The 16013-nt window shown below is 41.8% G+C and overlaps 1 protein-coding gene across 5 annotated transcripts in view; it reads right to left on the reverse strand.

Moving 5' to 3' along the window:
* The window catches only part of TTC39C (tetratricopeptide repeat domain 39C), a 100895-nt gene that overhangs the window by 16833 nt on the left and 68049 nt on the right, over positions 1-16013 (reverse strand). For all 5 annotated transcript variants that reach the window (XM_060121909.1, XM_060121910.1, XM_060121912.1 and 2 more), the window contains one exon: positions 689-782. In XM_060121909.1, coding sequence (XP_059977892.1) covers positions 689-782 — 94 coding nt within the window. The remainder of the gene's footprint in view (positions 1-688; positions 783-16013) is intronic.

A 16013-nucleotide genomic window follows, 5' to 3' on the forward strand; every position in this document is an offset into this window, starting at 1 on the left:
TTAAAAAAAGATTCAGGAAGACAGTTATGTCTACAGCAGGCAAGCAAGTGGCAAACAAATGCCTCCAAGTCTGTCTATAAATTCCCCTCCAGGAGGGGAGAAGCGGGAGGAAGCAGCTAACATATGTGGCCAGGCATCCTGTCTGATGCTCATCCGGCTAATTTCATCTTAATTACACAGCTGCTCCCAGGGCAGGCGCCTGAGCTCCAGGGGCTGCCACGAGGGTGAGGTCTCCAAGTTAGCTGGTAGAAGAGCTGGAATTGGAATCTACGTGCCCAATTTTCTCCTAAGCCGTAGTTTTCTTCTCAGGTAAACATTGGTGGGAGGGAAGAGAAAACAGTCCTGAATTCTAATATCCAGTCCAATAAAATATTCACAAATGGTTTTTACTCAATTAATTTAAGTTTACCTATCATCCTAGAATCTAAACGTTATAAGGAGCAAAATATTAGAAAGAAGCAATGAGAATTCATTAAGTACCACTACTTGCGCTATGGTAACAAAGTCCTATTATTACACAAGGCGGCAGGCATCTCACAAAGACACAAACTGAAGAGCATTAACAATGAAAACGTGCACAGGAATGCGTTAACACCGCAGGACAAGAAGCTGGACGTTCAGCTGGACATGAGCTATTGCATTAATACTATTTCAATGACAAGGGACCGGACAGACATTCGATACTTACCAATTTCATACAGACACACGTGTTGGATTTCCCTCTGGTCTACTGCAAGTTCCAGAGCAGTATGGAAGGAAGTCAAGGCACTGTTGATTTGACACTAAGGAAAAAATGACAACAGTTACTGGCTGAGATCTGTCTTTAACATTACGAGCATCCTAGTTCAAAAGCATCCTTTCCCTTGGCAGTCAAGCAGATTAAGCAGTAGAGAAGAGGGTGATGTAAGGGTTTCTGGGAAAACGCCCCCTTTCCCTCCCCTCACATGGTTGTGAGCTGAACAGAGCGCAGGCCACTCCTCCTTCTGCTCGGTCAGAAGGACCCACCAGTGAGGGCTCGGCTCACACCACCCTCTCCCACAGCGGTCTCTGTGCACACGTGCACTAGAACTTGGTGTGTGATCAATACAATGATTTGCTGATCCGGCTCCATGGTACAGGTAAGCTCGACAGGAGAGGGACTGCATCTCACCCTCCTGCATACACCCACCGGGCCCAGAGACACTGGCAGTCAGTACTGCCCAGGGCCAGTCCATGAGCCCAGCCCCAGCCTCTCCCTGTTCCGGGAGCCCCTCACGCTCTACCACACAACCCGGTGATGTTCTCCGAATGCTTCTGGTCATCAGCCCTCTTCTCCCAACACTTCAGAAATTCTCTGAGGGTCCAGATTACACTTCCGACTTTTGCATTCATCTAGCACTGGCCAGAACCCCAGTAGACTCTCAAATGCCTGTGCCACCGTTTCCTGGTTAAATACATTTAGTGTTTCCTTCCATGAAAGATCTCGTTCAAAGTCTGCTGATCTGATGCCACAAGCACCTGGTAAGAGCACCTAAAAGGCACCATCAGGATAAAAGGGAGGTAAACTAAACCGTAAATACAGCAGCGACAGGCGTTAAGTATCACGCATCAGTAATAATATAAATCCTAAATGTCCCAAAGATGCGACACAGCCTGCCCTCGCTGACACGTGCCCAGGAGCGCTCCTTTCTCCCTCCCGCAGGGGCCAGCGCCTCTCTTCCCGCCCTGCACTCAGCCCTCCTCTCTGTGCTTCCCTGTGTACCTCCTGCTGCTGCTCCCAGGCGACTCCCTTTCCAAGGCCCCTGGCTGCCTCTTCTCCCCCAGGGCAGCCAGGTTGGGGGCATGAAGGGTCTTAGAAGAGGGGCCGCTGGTTTCCCTGAGACCAGACCCACCACATTCCTCAGCTCCTTGAGTGATGCATGGTCACTGCAGGAGGCCCCAGGACTCCACACAGGGCACAGATGAGTCAGCAAGGAGATCGGCAGGACAGTCTGTGACTCAGGAACTCTGGAAGCCAAATGACTCAGTAACCACGGCCATGGCTGGACCAGTAACTGTTCGTGCCCCACAGTAACACTTCACTCTGCTATCAGCAAGGTTCAGACTGTAGCGTTCAATCCTGTATCACCACCCACAAGTGCTCGGAAGATACAGAAGGTAGCCACGGAAGATACACATCACGGTATCACTAATTCCTGTTCTCAACTAGCTCAACACCTAGTTGAAGGGAACCTCACAGGAATGAAACGGGCCTCCAGCTCTTAAGTCAGACATTTACACTGATTGTGAGCACACAGCCAGATACCAAAGGTAAAAAATCAATCAATCTCTAATGAAAAGCAAGTGTGTGTGTAGAGAGATCTGGACACTCATTACTCCCATTTCTAACTTTCCCCTTTCTGGATCAGTACTTCTTTCCCTGCATCACACATGCATTCAATTTAGCCTATTTGCACAGAAACCACAGGGTTAGGGATTCTGCTTTTGCATGCACCTCCCCAGTTTCCCAAGTTAATGGCATTCAACTATCACCCCCAGTATATTTCCAGATGGGCCATCACTACCAAGCTGACCCCAGCTGGGGCTCAGTGCATGGCAGTGCAACGCCACGCTGCCCTTCAGAGGATAGAAAACTACTCGGTGAACATTTATCAGGCAACTACTGGGTGCCCAGGATGGAACTGGACTCTGAACCCACCAAGATGAGTCAAAACTAAGCTCTGAACGCAAGAAAAGAAAAAAAGAAGCCAAGTAATACTTGAATCAGCGTTATTTCTCTTAACCCTTTCAAAGACTCTGAGATAGATATGCATTAGTTCCATTTTTGGATGAAGAAACTGACGTTCAACAACGGTAAGTGCTCAGTCAAGGTCAGGGAGCTAGTAATTGACTAGTATTCAAATTCTGCTCCAACTGCATGCTTTCTTCAGGGAGAGGGATGCAAGTGTGATTGATTAAGCTAAGAATCTGGAGATGAGGGAGAGTCCCTAGATTATCCAGGGGGCGTTAAATGCAATCAACAAGTATCCCTACAAGAGGGAAGCAGAGAGGGGGTTGACATAAGCAGAGGAGAAGGCAATGTGAGAGGATGGAGGCAGAGACTGGAGTGATGTGGCCGCAAGCCCAGGAATGCAGGCAGCCACCAGAGGCAAGAGGCAAGGAATGGACTTTCCCTAGAGCCTCCGGAGGGAGCGCTGCCCCGCTGACCACCTTGATTTGGGCCCAGAGAAACTGATTTTGGACTTCTGGACTCCAGAATTGTGAGAGAATAAATTTCTGTCATTTTAAGCCATAAACTTTGTGATAATTTGTTACAACAGCCTTGGGAAACTAGAACAGTATACTTCCTTAAAGATGAAACTGTGAAGAAAGTTCCAGGCTCTATGTGTCACAAGCACTTGAATAGAACTGGGAAGTACTGAGACCACTTACGGAGCTTAAAGGCATTACCCCAGGAGCAAGCATAACTACAAAACTAATTCTACTTCTAGGCTGATCACTCATTAAGGAAGTACAATGAACAGCCAATAAATCAGTGGAAATATAGTTCCCTTTTCACCAAAACAATTCAGAATAAAAATGATCTATGGGAGTCTTTATGGTTACAAATTAAAACATCCACAACCCAGCAGAGAAAAGAGGGTTATCCTCAATTTGATACTCGATTCCCAGTTTAATTTTTAAAGAAATACACACACCCTGAAGAAAATATAGAAAATGGATTCGTATGAAACCAAGAATTACTACTATACAGGTTTTTTGTCTCATGAACTGTGCGCTGATACACTGTGTCACAAAAACTACTTGAAGCCTCAGTCTCCTTGCTGGTAAAAGGAGAAAAAAATGTTGGCAAGCTTTTATCTGCTTCCAGAGGAAGCCATGAAGGATAAAAGCACGAATCTTTGCCAGATTAAATGGAGCACATTTACTGCCAAATTAAAATCAGCAGGACTTACAGCTACAGCACTGTCACTACAGGGATACTGTGTGTTTTTCCAGTTACTCGGGACTTCCTGATAGGTGTATTCTTAGGCATTTTATAACACTTGTGGCAACTGCAAAAGGGATTTGTTTCTCCATTTTATTCTCCAAGTGAATGTTGCTGGTATGTAGGAAACCTGTGGATTTTTTCAAGCTGATTTTGTACATGTCACATTATTATACTCAGGAATTTTTATAATTCTTAAACTCTTTTTCTCTCGGATTTTCCAAGGAGATATTCAAACCATTTGCAAGTAACGACAGTGCTGTCTCTTCGTTTACAATAGACCATTGTAATTGGGTAGGACCTCCAGTTAAAATACTGAATATCAAGCAAGCATAGCACGTATCCTTGGTCTATTCTAATACAAACGATGTGTATACGTTATTATACAGTATATAAAAGGATATGAAAAAGAGGATGTTTTAATGTTGCACCATGAAATACAGTTTGCTGCATGTTTTTAGTAGATGCCCATTTTTACCAAATAGAGAGGTTTCCTTTCTAATTTGCTAATAGTTTGTTCGGTTTTTTAAAATCTGGGTTGGGTAGTGCATTTCATTAAATGCCATCTGGGCATCTATCGACAGGAGTCAATGGTTTTATCAATGACTTCCTTAATGCAGCGGATAACAGGGATACAGTTCCTAGGCTGAACCACGAGTGCCTTTTTGGAATAAGCCCTACTAGGTTGGAATACGGCATTTAACAAATACGTTGCTGGATTTGATTTGCTAATATTTATTTAGAATGTCTACGTTCAGAATGAAGTGGGGTTTGTTTAGTGCTCTCCTCTGCAAGTTCTGGTGTCAGAATAATGCCAGAACTTGTAGACTGGCAGAAATTATTTTCATATTCTCTGTGCTCTGGAACTACGTAAATAAATAGCTCACTCTAAAGCCACACCTTCCAACTGAATAATTCATTTGTTTCAATTACTGTAATATAAATGTTTTCTTTTAATGGGCACACAGTATAACGAAGAATGTTAAATACTGGTCAATAGTACCAGATTTCAGCGCCAACTTCATAACCTACACAATTTTGGACCTTAGGAAGTAATTTTTGTTTATACTCTCAGGGGTGCTGAAATAAATGAATTCATGTGAATAAAACGCTCTTAGGAAAGGTAAACTGTCTTTAAAACATAGGTATTGTCTATAGGTACCTTGTCTCCTGTTAATAGCACTGGGAAATAAATCACAATATTGTTTTCTAACTTTTAGGACAAAGACTTGCAGTAAGTAGCAATTCAGCTTCTCACAAATTATTTCAGAACCCTGGGAGAAATTCCAGATTTGTTTTTAATTAGTAATGTTTATTTTTTAGAGCAGTATTAGGGTTATAGCAAAACTGAGCAGAAAACTCAGGGACTATTTTATTATAAAATAGATTTTTTAAGAATGAAAGGGTTGTCAGTTTCTCATAATTGTGTTTCTGCAAGTTTCTTATTATGTTTAAGAAGAAAATGCTATTTCTTAGGAATATATAATTTTACGACTGTTAGTTTAATTGTCAAGTACTATAAAGTTTTAAACCAGCTTTGTTCCATTTAATGCATTTTGCCCTCGATTTTTAAATTATCATTGCTGTCATTTTTTAAATTCATGTATGCCTGATATATTTTGTCTACTCTTTTACTTTCTACTTTTGTATCACCATTTACATTTTTTTAGTTAGCCTGTATATTTATTTACTTTGTTGGATTTGTCTTTTTTATGCTGATCTGAGAGTTATCTTTTATATAGCAATATGGTAAACATAAATGGATTTAGGTAACTAATACTTTTTATAATTTAACTTCTGTTTTTGTTCCCTTGACACTTTTTTCTTATTATACTATGTTTTGTTTGCTTCATTCTCTTCAGTCCTTTTTTTTGGCCACACAGGTTATAGGATTTTAGTTCCCCGACCAGGGATCAAACCCAGGCCCATGGCAGTGAAAGCGCTATGTCCTAACCAGTGGACCACCAGGGAATTCCCTGCAGTCCTTTAGAAAATGTAAGTTGTCTTTATAATTCTGCTTGTGGTCACACAGAGGTTTAAAAAAAAAAAAAAAACTAGAGAAATTCCATATTTTATCTAGCAGGTATAATTAGGAGCTGTTTGAGTTAAGATTCTACCACAAATATACAAGTGTGTGCTCTTGCCTGGAGAGACAGGGGACAAAGGAAAATGAAACATGTAATACAAAGGGATGGACAGACCATGGGCAACATTTTCAACCCAATTAAAAAAGATTAAGTTATTCTGAAGCTATTTCCACATTAATATATTTTTAAGGTCTTTAGAAAGTAAAGATCTCAAAGTACAAATATGAAGACACAGTAAGTATGAATATTTTTCAGAGTTAGCACCGTAATCTTGGGGTTACTAATGTTACATTCTGTTTTACTCAAAGATTCTCACTAGCAATACCAGGCCAAGAGGATTCTCTCAGTTCAGCTACCTAGCAAAAGGTTCCATTTCTAGGGCTGCAAAAAAAAAAAAAAAAAAAAAGAACATGGAAACAAAGCCAAGTTCTTTCAGGGGCCTGGCCCAGACTCTAGTGCCAAAGGGACACCAAGTTCCAGACTTGCCTGAATCTAAAATGCCAAGACTCCGCTTCCCAAGCACACAGTTTCTTTCTGTACCACCTCCAAGTTGCATTTAACATTGAATGACATCACTAACTCACAAACAAAAAGGTCTCAGCTCAGAGCCAGTCTGCTGGTATTCAAACGAGGCTGGTGTTGCCTAATTCTGTGGGTTAAACTCCAGAGCTGAGAGCACCGGGCAGTGGCAAACTGAAGGATGTTCGCCACTGCAAACATCGTTCCTGTGGACCCGGGTGCTGGGGAAGGTGCTGCCTGTGTGGATGGCGCTAACGTGCATTTGCTTTAGAGAATTTTCAGTTCTGTTAGACAAGTAAGCTTGTGAAACATAGGCACATTCTCTCAAGATGTGTTAAGTCACTGGTCAGCAAAGAGGTTGTCAGACGCAGGCAGAATTCCCGAGATGTGTTAATACAATAAGTACTTAGCAAGTGGAGCGTGTGTGTGTGTTAGAAGAATGACAGGGCAAAGAGATATACTCAAAAGACCAAATACACAAAACACACTACATAGTCAGAATACTAACTATACGCGAGAACTGAATATCCATGAGGTCTTAAATCTGACCCCCCATTGTTGATGCCCATCCTGGCACCATGTGTCCTCTGCCCGAGAAACACCAACAAAACCCATGACGGTCCATCCATTTAATTAGCTGTGGCCAAGTGTACTCATCCCTGTGGGTTTCTGATCAAGTGCGTCACTGGCCCAGGGCAACTCGCACCTATGGGCCCTTCTCTCCTTGTACCCCCTCTCCTGCCAGTGAGGAAGGCTGATGTGCAGAGTGAGGCAGGACACTGCACATCGTGTACCCAGGACCCAGGTAGCGGGGCCCTTCCACCCCACTTGCACCCTGTCCTAAGAGTGTGAACCCATGCTACCTTTTCCCCCTTGCTCCTGGCTGTGTTTTATATTGATTTAGTAAGCTATGTGATTCAAGCCCGTTTTAATTTGGCCTGTGAGTCTTTCTGTTCTGGGACCTCTGGGAGAACCTGCCGGGTAATATATTTGGAGGCTACCAGGGTACCAGTGACATCTATGTGAAAAGAAAGAGGAAAACCCCAAGTGCCTGGGAGGAGACACTCTCATTGGCACTGCTAACTGTTATGGGTTGAACTGTATCCCTCCCCAAAATTCATATGTTGAAATCCAAACCCCCAGGATCTCAGAATGCAATTGTATTTTGAGATATGGTCTTTAAAGAGGTAATTGTATTAAAATGAAGTCTTTAGGGCAGGCCCCAATCCAATATGACTGGTGTCCTTATACAAGGAAAGGAGATGAGGACAGACGTGTGTGCATACGGAGGAAAGACCATGCGAAGACAGAGGGAGAAGGCGGCGCCCACGAGCCAAGGAGAGAGGCCCCGGAAGAAATCAACCCTGCCCACCTTGAGCTTGGACTTCCGACCTCAGGACCGTGAGAAAATCAATTTCTGTTCTTTGTTATGGCAGCCCTAGGAAGCGAATACACCACCTAATTATCAGAGGCATCCTCTCTTCAGGGAGCCATTCGCCCCCTCTCCACCCTCATGTATGTGTTGGGAATGGAAAGGGTCCTGCTTCTCGGAAAAATTTTCTGGTCTCAGAGAGTAGGAGTACCCGAGCGAAGCCAGGTAAATCACAGTACCCACCCAGCTCAACACCCACCCCTGGAGTTCTTCTTACCAGTGATGAAGGTGGGCAGGTTTAGTCTCTGTATGCAGGCACTCTCATATGTGGTGCATCAGTTATCTCCTAAGTTATATTGTATAGGAATGTGTACCAATAGTAGACTACCTGCCCCAAAGGTTTTACCAATTTACATATGTGCCAACAGTTTATAAAAGGCCCATTTCCCTAAACTATGTTTTTAATACTAGCCAATCAGTTTTCAGTGTTGTTTTAATTTGCATCTCCTGGATTGTATCCTGAGGTTCATATGATATTGGCCCATTTGTATGTCTTATTTTATAGCTTGTCTGTTTCGGTGCTTTGACTATTTTTCTTTTTGTATGTTTATATTTACCCTTTTAATATGTTCTAATTTTGCAAGAGCTCATTTTAAATTAAGGATGCCCACACTTAATCATTTGTTTCCTAGCTTTATTTTTCTAACTTTATCATTTTTATATAATATATAAGTTATTTTGGGGTCAATTCTACAAACCTTTTGATCAATGTATGATCGATTCTATCAATCTTTCCCTTAATGTTGTGGTTTTAGAGTTACGACCGCACAGTCCTTGGTGGGGGATGATGGAGCTTTTCCTACTACTGTAAACACTGACTCTATGAATTCTGCATAATTAAGGAAAACTATTCAAAATGCCATAAATACATGGGCTGCTCCCATTCTGACAAAAACCCAGGAGCTAGAGAAAGAGAACAATCATTACAGCACAACTAAGTGGGAAGAGCAAGAGACCAAAGTGTTCATTCACTACACACACACACATCCTCTCTAGGAGCCAGGCACTGGTCAAGGCATTTGAGATAAACAGTGACCCAGAGAGACAAAGTCCCTGCCTTGTGGAGCCTCTGTTCTCCTTGTAATGTGGAGAGAGAGACAAGGAGCAAATCAGGAAGACATCTAATGCCGTGTGTCCAATGAGGATGAGTCTCTGGGCAGACACGAGGTGGGTGGTAATAAAGGGGACAGGGTGGGCATGGTGGGAGCTGGTGGTGGTCAGCTACCCACAACCACCAGCCATTCATCTGGCCCTTGTTACTGTCTTGTACAATTACCTTTTCATGCATTTACACTGCTAACTTCATAATTAGATGATAAGTTCATTTTGGGACACAAGCCTTTTATAGTTCTCTTGGCATCCCCCCAGAAGGCCTTTTCCATAACAGGCTACAAATCTCTGATTACACACAAATAATGGAATAGAGTAGTAATGTTTTCAGCACCTCCACACAAATGGACAGCAACCCCCATGGAAAATGAGTTATGTAACCAAACAGAATAATGCACCAGCTGCAGAATTTCCTTGGTCTCTCAACAGTTAGGCACATGATTCTGACAAAAATTTGTGATGGAAAGTGCTTTATACTGAATTTACAACCAAGACAAGATTCTGTCTAAATAGGAAAATCCCTGACGAAGCACCATGTGCTTAGTTAGCACTTAGCTGTATCCATGTTACATTACTTAAGGCTGACAGGGAAGGCACTGTCCTCTTTTTACAGACAAGGACACAGGCTCAGAAAGCTCTGCCGGCCAGGAACTGGAAGAGCCCATTTGAGCTGAGCTACACTATGGTGCCTTTTAAAACTGCAGAGAAGGAATTTATGAAAGATAGCAGTACACTTAAAAGAAATATGTTTATGTTAAAGGCACTATCAAAGAATTTTAAACAGGGAAAACGATAACGCAAAGAATTAACTCAGAAAAACAAAGACTACAGAAATAGAGAAAAACGAGTCTGCAAAGAGTCACACAAAATAAGACAGCAATTCAAGATAAACAGATAAACCTGGAAAACAGATGGAGAGGATTCACGTCCATACAGACTTTTATGAGAGAAGCAAATAGAGGCCATAATCGGGAAAGTGACTTTGAAAAGTTTTCCTAGAACTGAATGACGTTCTCTGTGAAGGAAGTCAAATGGGCGAGCTGGTATGTGGGTTTTTCCAAAGAGGAATTAAAGACAAATTGTAAACAGCAGAAATAATGCCAGGTAGTTACAGTTCTGAAGGTTCAAAATCCATGACAAATTTTTTAGAAAAGCTTTGAGAAAATTCTTTCCTTTTAAAAAGTGTACAATTCAGTGGCTTTTAGTATATTCACAGAACCATGCAATTTGTAAGCTGGAAGAAATCTTAAAAATCATGTAGCCTAGTTTTTCTCAAGTGTGCTCTACAGAATGCTTCTAAGTCTCACGGGCTACAGTATGAAAAAGAATTTTCCTGGCCAATTAACTTGGGTAAACACAGCATACTTGCAGACTCTATCTCCCTCGTGATGCAAAACTAATGTCTCGGAGAAGCCCCAGGATATCCTGATTTCAATGACATGGAACCTCTTTTCCTGGAACATGTACTAACTAGTCCATCAAATCAGTGCTCCTGGTGAGATGTTTCAGAAAAACACTGATTTATACCAACCCCCCTGATTTTCCAAATAAAGAACCAGAGCCAGAGAAGACTGTTAACTGAGGAGTCACTGCTCTTCCAAACTGACGTGTGAGTGACCATGTGGAAGTAGAGAGGGTTTTCACTCTTCACGAAACAGCCAACACCAAATCTTCAGGCTTTTAGTCCAGTGCTCATTCTACAATGCTACGCGCCCAAACCTGAAGGTCTGAAGCAGTATGACAACTCCCACAGCTAACAAGTCCTCTATAAGAAGCCACAGAGAAATGAGGACTCGTACACGAAACAAAGAAACGCACAGATTTAGGAAACCAATGTGCCCACACATTGAGAGTCCAAAATCATAAAGAAAGACAGAAAAGTTCAATATGATACTATGAGGAAATAGAGAATTTCACACATGAGCTCTGGACAGGGGTAGGTAAAAGTAGGGAATACTATTTCCTAAAACTAGCTCTGTGCCACCCGGCAATGGGAGTTTGCTGTACACTTACTGTCCTCAGAAGAGTGAGGAACGAAGACATGAAAGAAACACTGCCTGCGTGGATATGTGAACCCATGTTCAAAATGGCAGACAAGTAAAATACAGTGATCACCTTTCCAATCAAGCATTAAGGAAAAATCTACCCCTGAATAAGCAAGCAGAAACGGAAACAAACAAGAACAATAAACACAGCCCTGAGAGCAAAGGAAAACAACACGTGTGCTTCATATACACAATTAAATATGAACAAGAAAGTCCTCTATGAGAAGGGAGGTTGGGATTGAGAAACAAAATCAAATCATCTGTTGCTGCCGGGGTCACCCCTACTCCACCCACATCTCTCCACCAAATGCTCCAGCCCCAATGAGCTTGTATCTCCCCATTATCTGACCTTTTCTTGGATCTGGGCTTGAGTGCAAGCTCATCCCCCATGCTCTCACCTCTCACCTGCAAACTCCTACAGACTCTTCAAGAGCCAACCCAAATACCCCCACTCCTGGGTCATCTTTTCCAGCTGCGAGGGTTGCACCATGGGTGAGCCACACCATGCTTTCCCTTCCCATAGGCCTGTTTTTATGTTTCTCAAAGCCTGGCCACATCTGCATCTGCTTACATGCCTGCCTGCCACGTGGTCCTGATCTCCCCCGGGGCATGAGCTCTGTCCCTGTGGCTGCTAACCCATCAGCCCCAGCAGCAGCCCCAGCAGGGCTGTGGTCATGTCATTACACCGACAAGGACCCACGCTCAGAGCCCCAGGACAGCACGTGCCTCCCAGATTAGCACCTCCCTAAATCTCAACAGGGAACCTACGCCTAAGGTACAAACCAGGGGCCCACCTCAACAAGGAGGGAAGTGAGGCTTAAAGAGATTAAGCGTCTCGTCCAAGGTCACTCAGCCAAAGTAGAGGAGCCAGGACTCAGCCTGGGCAGTTGGCCTCCAGAGCTGAGCCCTTAGTCATGATCTGTATCTTATTATATCACAATATCACAGCCCCCCAAACACTCTCGGTTAACCAATGAAATGCAAGCTGAATTTCAAGGAATACAATCGAATCCCTAAACAAGAATACTAATACTTCACTATTCTAATAAGACAAATACGATAAAGTATTAAGAAAATGAACTATAAAACAAGCTAAATTAAGAAAAACTAGAAAGAAAGTGGAAGTAGAAAATGCATTGATAAAAAAATCAAATCTCTCTCCATAAAAGCCCATATGATAATCTAAAGCCCAATCATAAAATTAAGAAAACACAAATTTATAAAAATACCACAAATAATAAAAATACCACATTTACATGTCTGGAAATAGTCATCATATGTTTAAAAATAAGTGGAAATGAGAAAAAGTAAAATATAAAACTAAGATGAATATAACAGTAAGTAGATGTCTTAAATTAAGATTCTTGAAGAAATAAGATAAATTATTAAAGAATTTCAAAAGGGTACTTAGCAATGACTAACCAAAAAATACATTCAAATGTTTAATTACCTTAAGTGACTTGCTTCTCCAAAATGCAGGAAAAAATTCCATTAATCAACTCATTTTTTTAAAAATATCAGGTTTATTTCTAAAGCCCAAGAATAAGCTCTCCTGAATATTTATATTTATACTAATATTTAAATGTGTTATTTGCTAGTAAGTTACATATATGGTTTTTTGCACATATATAATATTACATTTAGAATGTATATATATATATGTAACTTATCAGCAAATAAAAGCTAAAAAGAGAACTGGGTTGAGAGAGAAGGCCTGAATTCTAGTTCCTCCTTAATCCAAAATAACTATATACACATGCACATACTTATTCTATCTGAACCCACGTTTACTATATATATGACAGGACAGATGCAGGTAAAAAAAATTATAAAGTAATGAGAGAAAGAGTGACATGACTAAATGAAGAGATATTCTCAGAAATGAATAAGAAATATTATAAATATCAATTAAAATGTCCCTATAGTATACAGAACCCGACAAACTGAAAGCTGAGTATATGTGAGAAACAAGTGGATAAAAATACTAAATAATATATATTTTTAAAGGCAACAGTGATGTATTTATTATATTTAAAACATAAAATCACAATTGTCAAAACCATGTAATATTCGTTTTAAAACATCTATAAAAGGTATAAAATAAAGCTATTTCAAAAACAGACTGCATCTCTCTTAAGGATTTAGTTCAATAACAGGAAGAGAAATACCCTTAAATTAATGTTACTATTCTTGAATCCAACAGGTATCAGAATTAAACCACACCCACCTCCACAGGCAAAGAGGTATGAGAATGTAAGACTTCTTAAAACATCATTTTACAATCTGAACAAAATAGTCTATGTGTCCCAGTTTGAGAAGATAAATTTTATTTCTGAAAAAATGAAATCTACAGTACTTTCTATCACAGGGAAATACTGGGAAATCATAGGGGAACAACTGTTAAATATCCCAATATCCCAATATCCCAACAATGGGAAATATCAAATTAGTAACACAATGGAAATCTAAATAGTTTCCATACCAGTTATTTACAAAAACTATGTTAAAACATGCAAACATTAGATTTGTAAGCAAAAGTGACTGAAGTCTAATATGTGTATATTAAAGATCACAAAACAACTTGAAACAAAACAGCTTAGAATTTAATTATTGCTGGGTTATTTTTATGAAGTTGCTTAACATCTTAACAATAAAGTATTATGTATGTGTTTTAAAAAGAGAGGCCCCGCCTTGTCACCTGTAGCATGCAGAAGGACATGCTGTGACAACCCGGTTACTCACACGTGATTCAGCATTAATGTCACTGAGTAGCGGAATCGGTTTAGCAGTATTACTGTCAAGGACACCTAACAATAGATCATGCATTTAACCCCTACCCTTAGGACCAGGGTTAACGTAGGCAAGGGAAAACTCATCCTCTTATGCACATTTAGTGAGCTTAGGGATATAAATCAATGTTAACCTTCTACTTGCTTTTCAACCCAACAACTTGTAAAGATAGAGTTAAAAGAAGAGCAAATGTATTTAACCTATTAGCAATTTGGGTTATCATCATCTCATTTCAGTGAACAGAGTCATTAAACCACACGGTATGGATTTATCACAATGGAAAGTGAAGACAAATATATCCTCCACCTCTCCTACACCATATTAAGCCAATCTCTTATTTTGTGTCCTTCTGAGAATAAATGGTAACCCTATTTTTCCTGGTGCCTGAAGTAATAAAGAGAACCACATAGGTCGGAAGAGAAAACTACAATTAACAGAACTTCAGGGAATTGTTTCTCTTCCTGCATTGCCTTTTTCCTGATCCTATAAATAATAACATTACCTCATGCTGGCAAATCATGCTGTTCAGATACAAGAGGCAGGCTTGCTCGCCAACAGATGCAGAGAAACGCTGCCACCCAACAGCTCTGATTAGTCAATATGCCCCCGAGTTGGGTGCATGGGCACAGGCCTCCCTGGGTTTGGCATTTCTGTGCTGGCCCCTACTCTCCATGACCCCCGCAGGCCTCCTGCCTCTTGTCTCTGTCTGAGAAACTCATCACCAAGGGGATCAACCTTCACCTTTCTGTCCCTGCCACAATCATGAACTAAGGAGCTAAAAAGCAACACAGATCTCCTGCTTACTGTGGGGAGCACCAATGAAAAATGTAATTTCATCAGTAAAAGTCCAGAGAGAAAGGACTACAGCCTGAAATGATGAGTGGGAGGAAGATCCAGAGCCAGAACACACGCACGCTGGGGTCAAAGCGTAAGGGCCTTTCACACAGAACCATGCAGGTAACAGAAAGTAAGGAGATGGCTGGGACTTCCCTGGTGGCGCAGCGGTTAAGAATCCGCCGGCCAATGCAGGAGACAGGGTTCGAGCCCTGGTCCGGGAAGATCCCAGCTAAGCCCGTGCACCACAACTACTGAGCCTGTGAGCCACAACTACTGAACGCCCGCACGCCTAGAGCCCGTGCTCCGCAACAAGAGAAGCCACCGCAATGAGAAGCCCGCGCACCAAAACAAAGAGTAGCCCCCGCTCACCGCAACTAAAGCCCGTGCCCAGCAATGAAGACCCAACGCAGCCAAAAATAAAAATAAATTTATTTTTTTAAAAATCACCTCAAAAAAAAAAAAGAAAGTAAGGAGATGGAACACCAAGGTGACAAATAAAGGTCAACCATCAAAGCCATCCCTGCAGACATCACTCATGGGGAAAAGAAACCACATCCTATCACACATCCTGCTCAGAAGCAAGGACCGGGGGGAGAAGTACAAACCAGAGCAGACTGTGCATGAGAAGGTGGCATTTATCAGAGAGAACCAACAAGGCAGCTTTGAATACGAGAAAGATGGTACGAAAAGGCCACACACACACAGACATGGTAAAGTTCACTAGGACTCCCTCAGTGTGGCCTCAAGGCCTTGTGCACACTCCCACTTGGTCCTCGTGAAGTAGGGCTGTCTCCGCTGTAACTGAGGAGCTGTTATAGCACAGAGTCCACCAGGCTGAGCTCAGGGAGCATAGGGGCTCAGCCTCCTCACCTTGCCACTCCAGCAAAGAGCACAGACCTCATCGATATCCAGGTCCTTTTTACTTCCTGTAAATTTATTTAATTCCTTTCTTTAGAGTCACACTTCTTTAGCCAGCCCATCAGAATTTCAATATCTGATTCAGTACCCTCCTTAGTAGGCCATCCTCTTACACCAAATGTCAAGACATTCTTGCACCATCTTCTTCTGCATCAGTAGCAGAAACAAGTTTAGGTTCCACCAAGAAAAGTAGACAGTCCTTGATAACCAGCTTCCTCTCTTAAAGAAACGCCGTCACTCACACTGATCAATGGACGTCCTGCCAACAGACTCATCTGTTCATTTGACAAACACCCCCTGAGGGCCAG

Source organism: Lagenorhynchus albirostris, chromosome 14, assembly GCF_949774975.1.
Source record: "Lagenorhynchus albirostris chromosome 14, mLagAlb1.1, whole genome shotgun sequence".
Classification (NCBI taxonomy): domain Eukaryota; kingdom Metazoa; phylum Chordata; class Mammalia; order Artiodactyla; family Delphinidae; genus Lagenorhynchus; species Lagenorhynchus albirostris.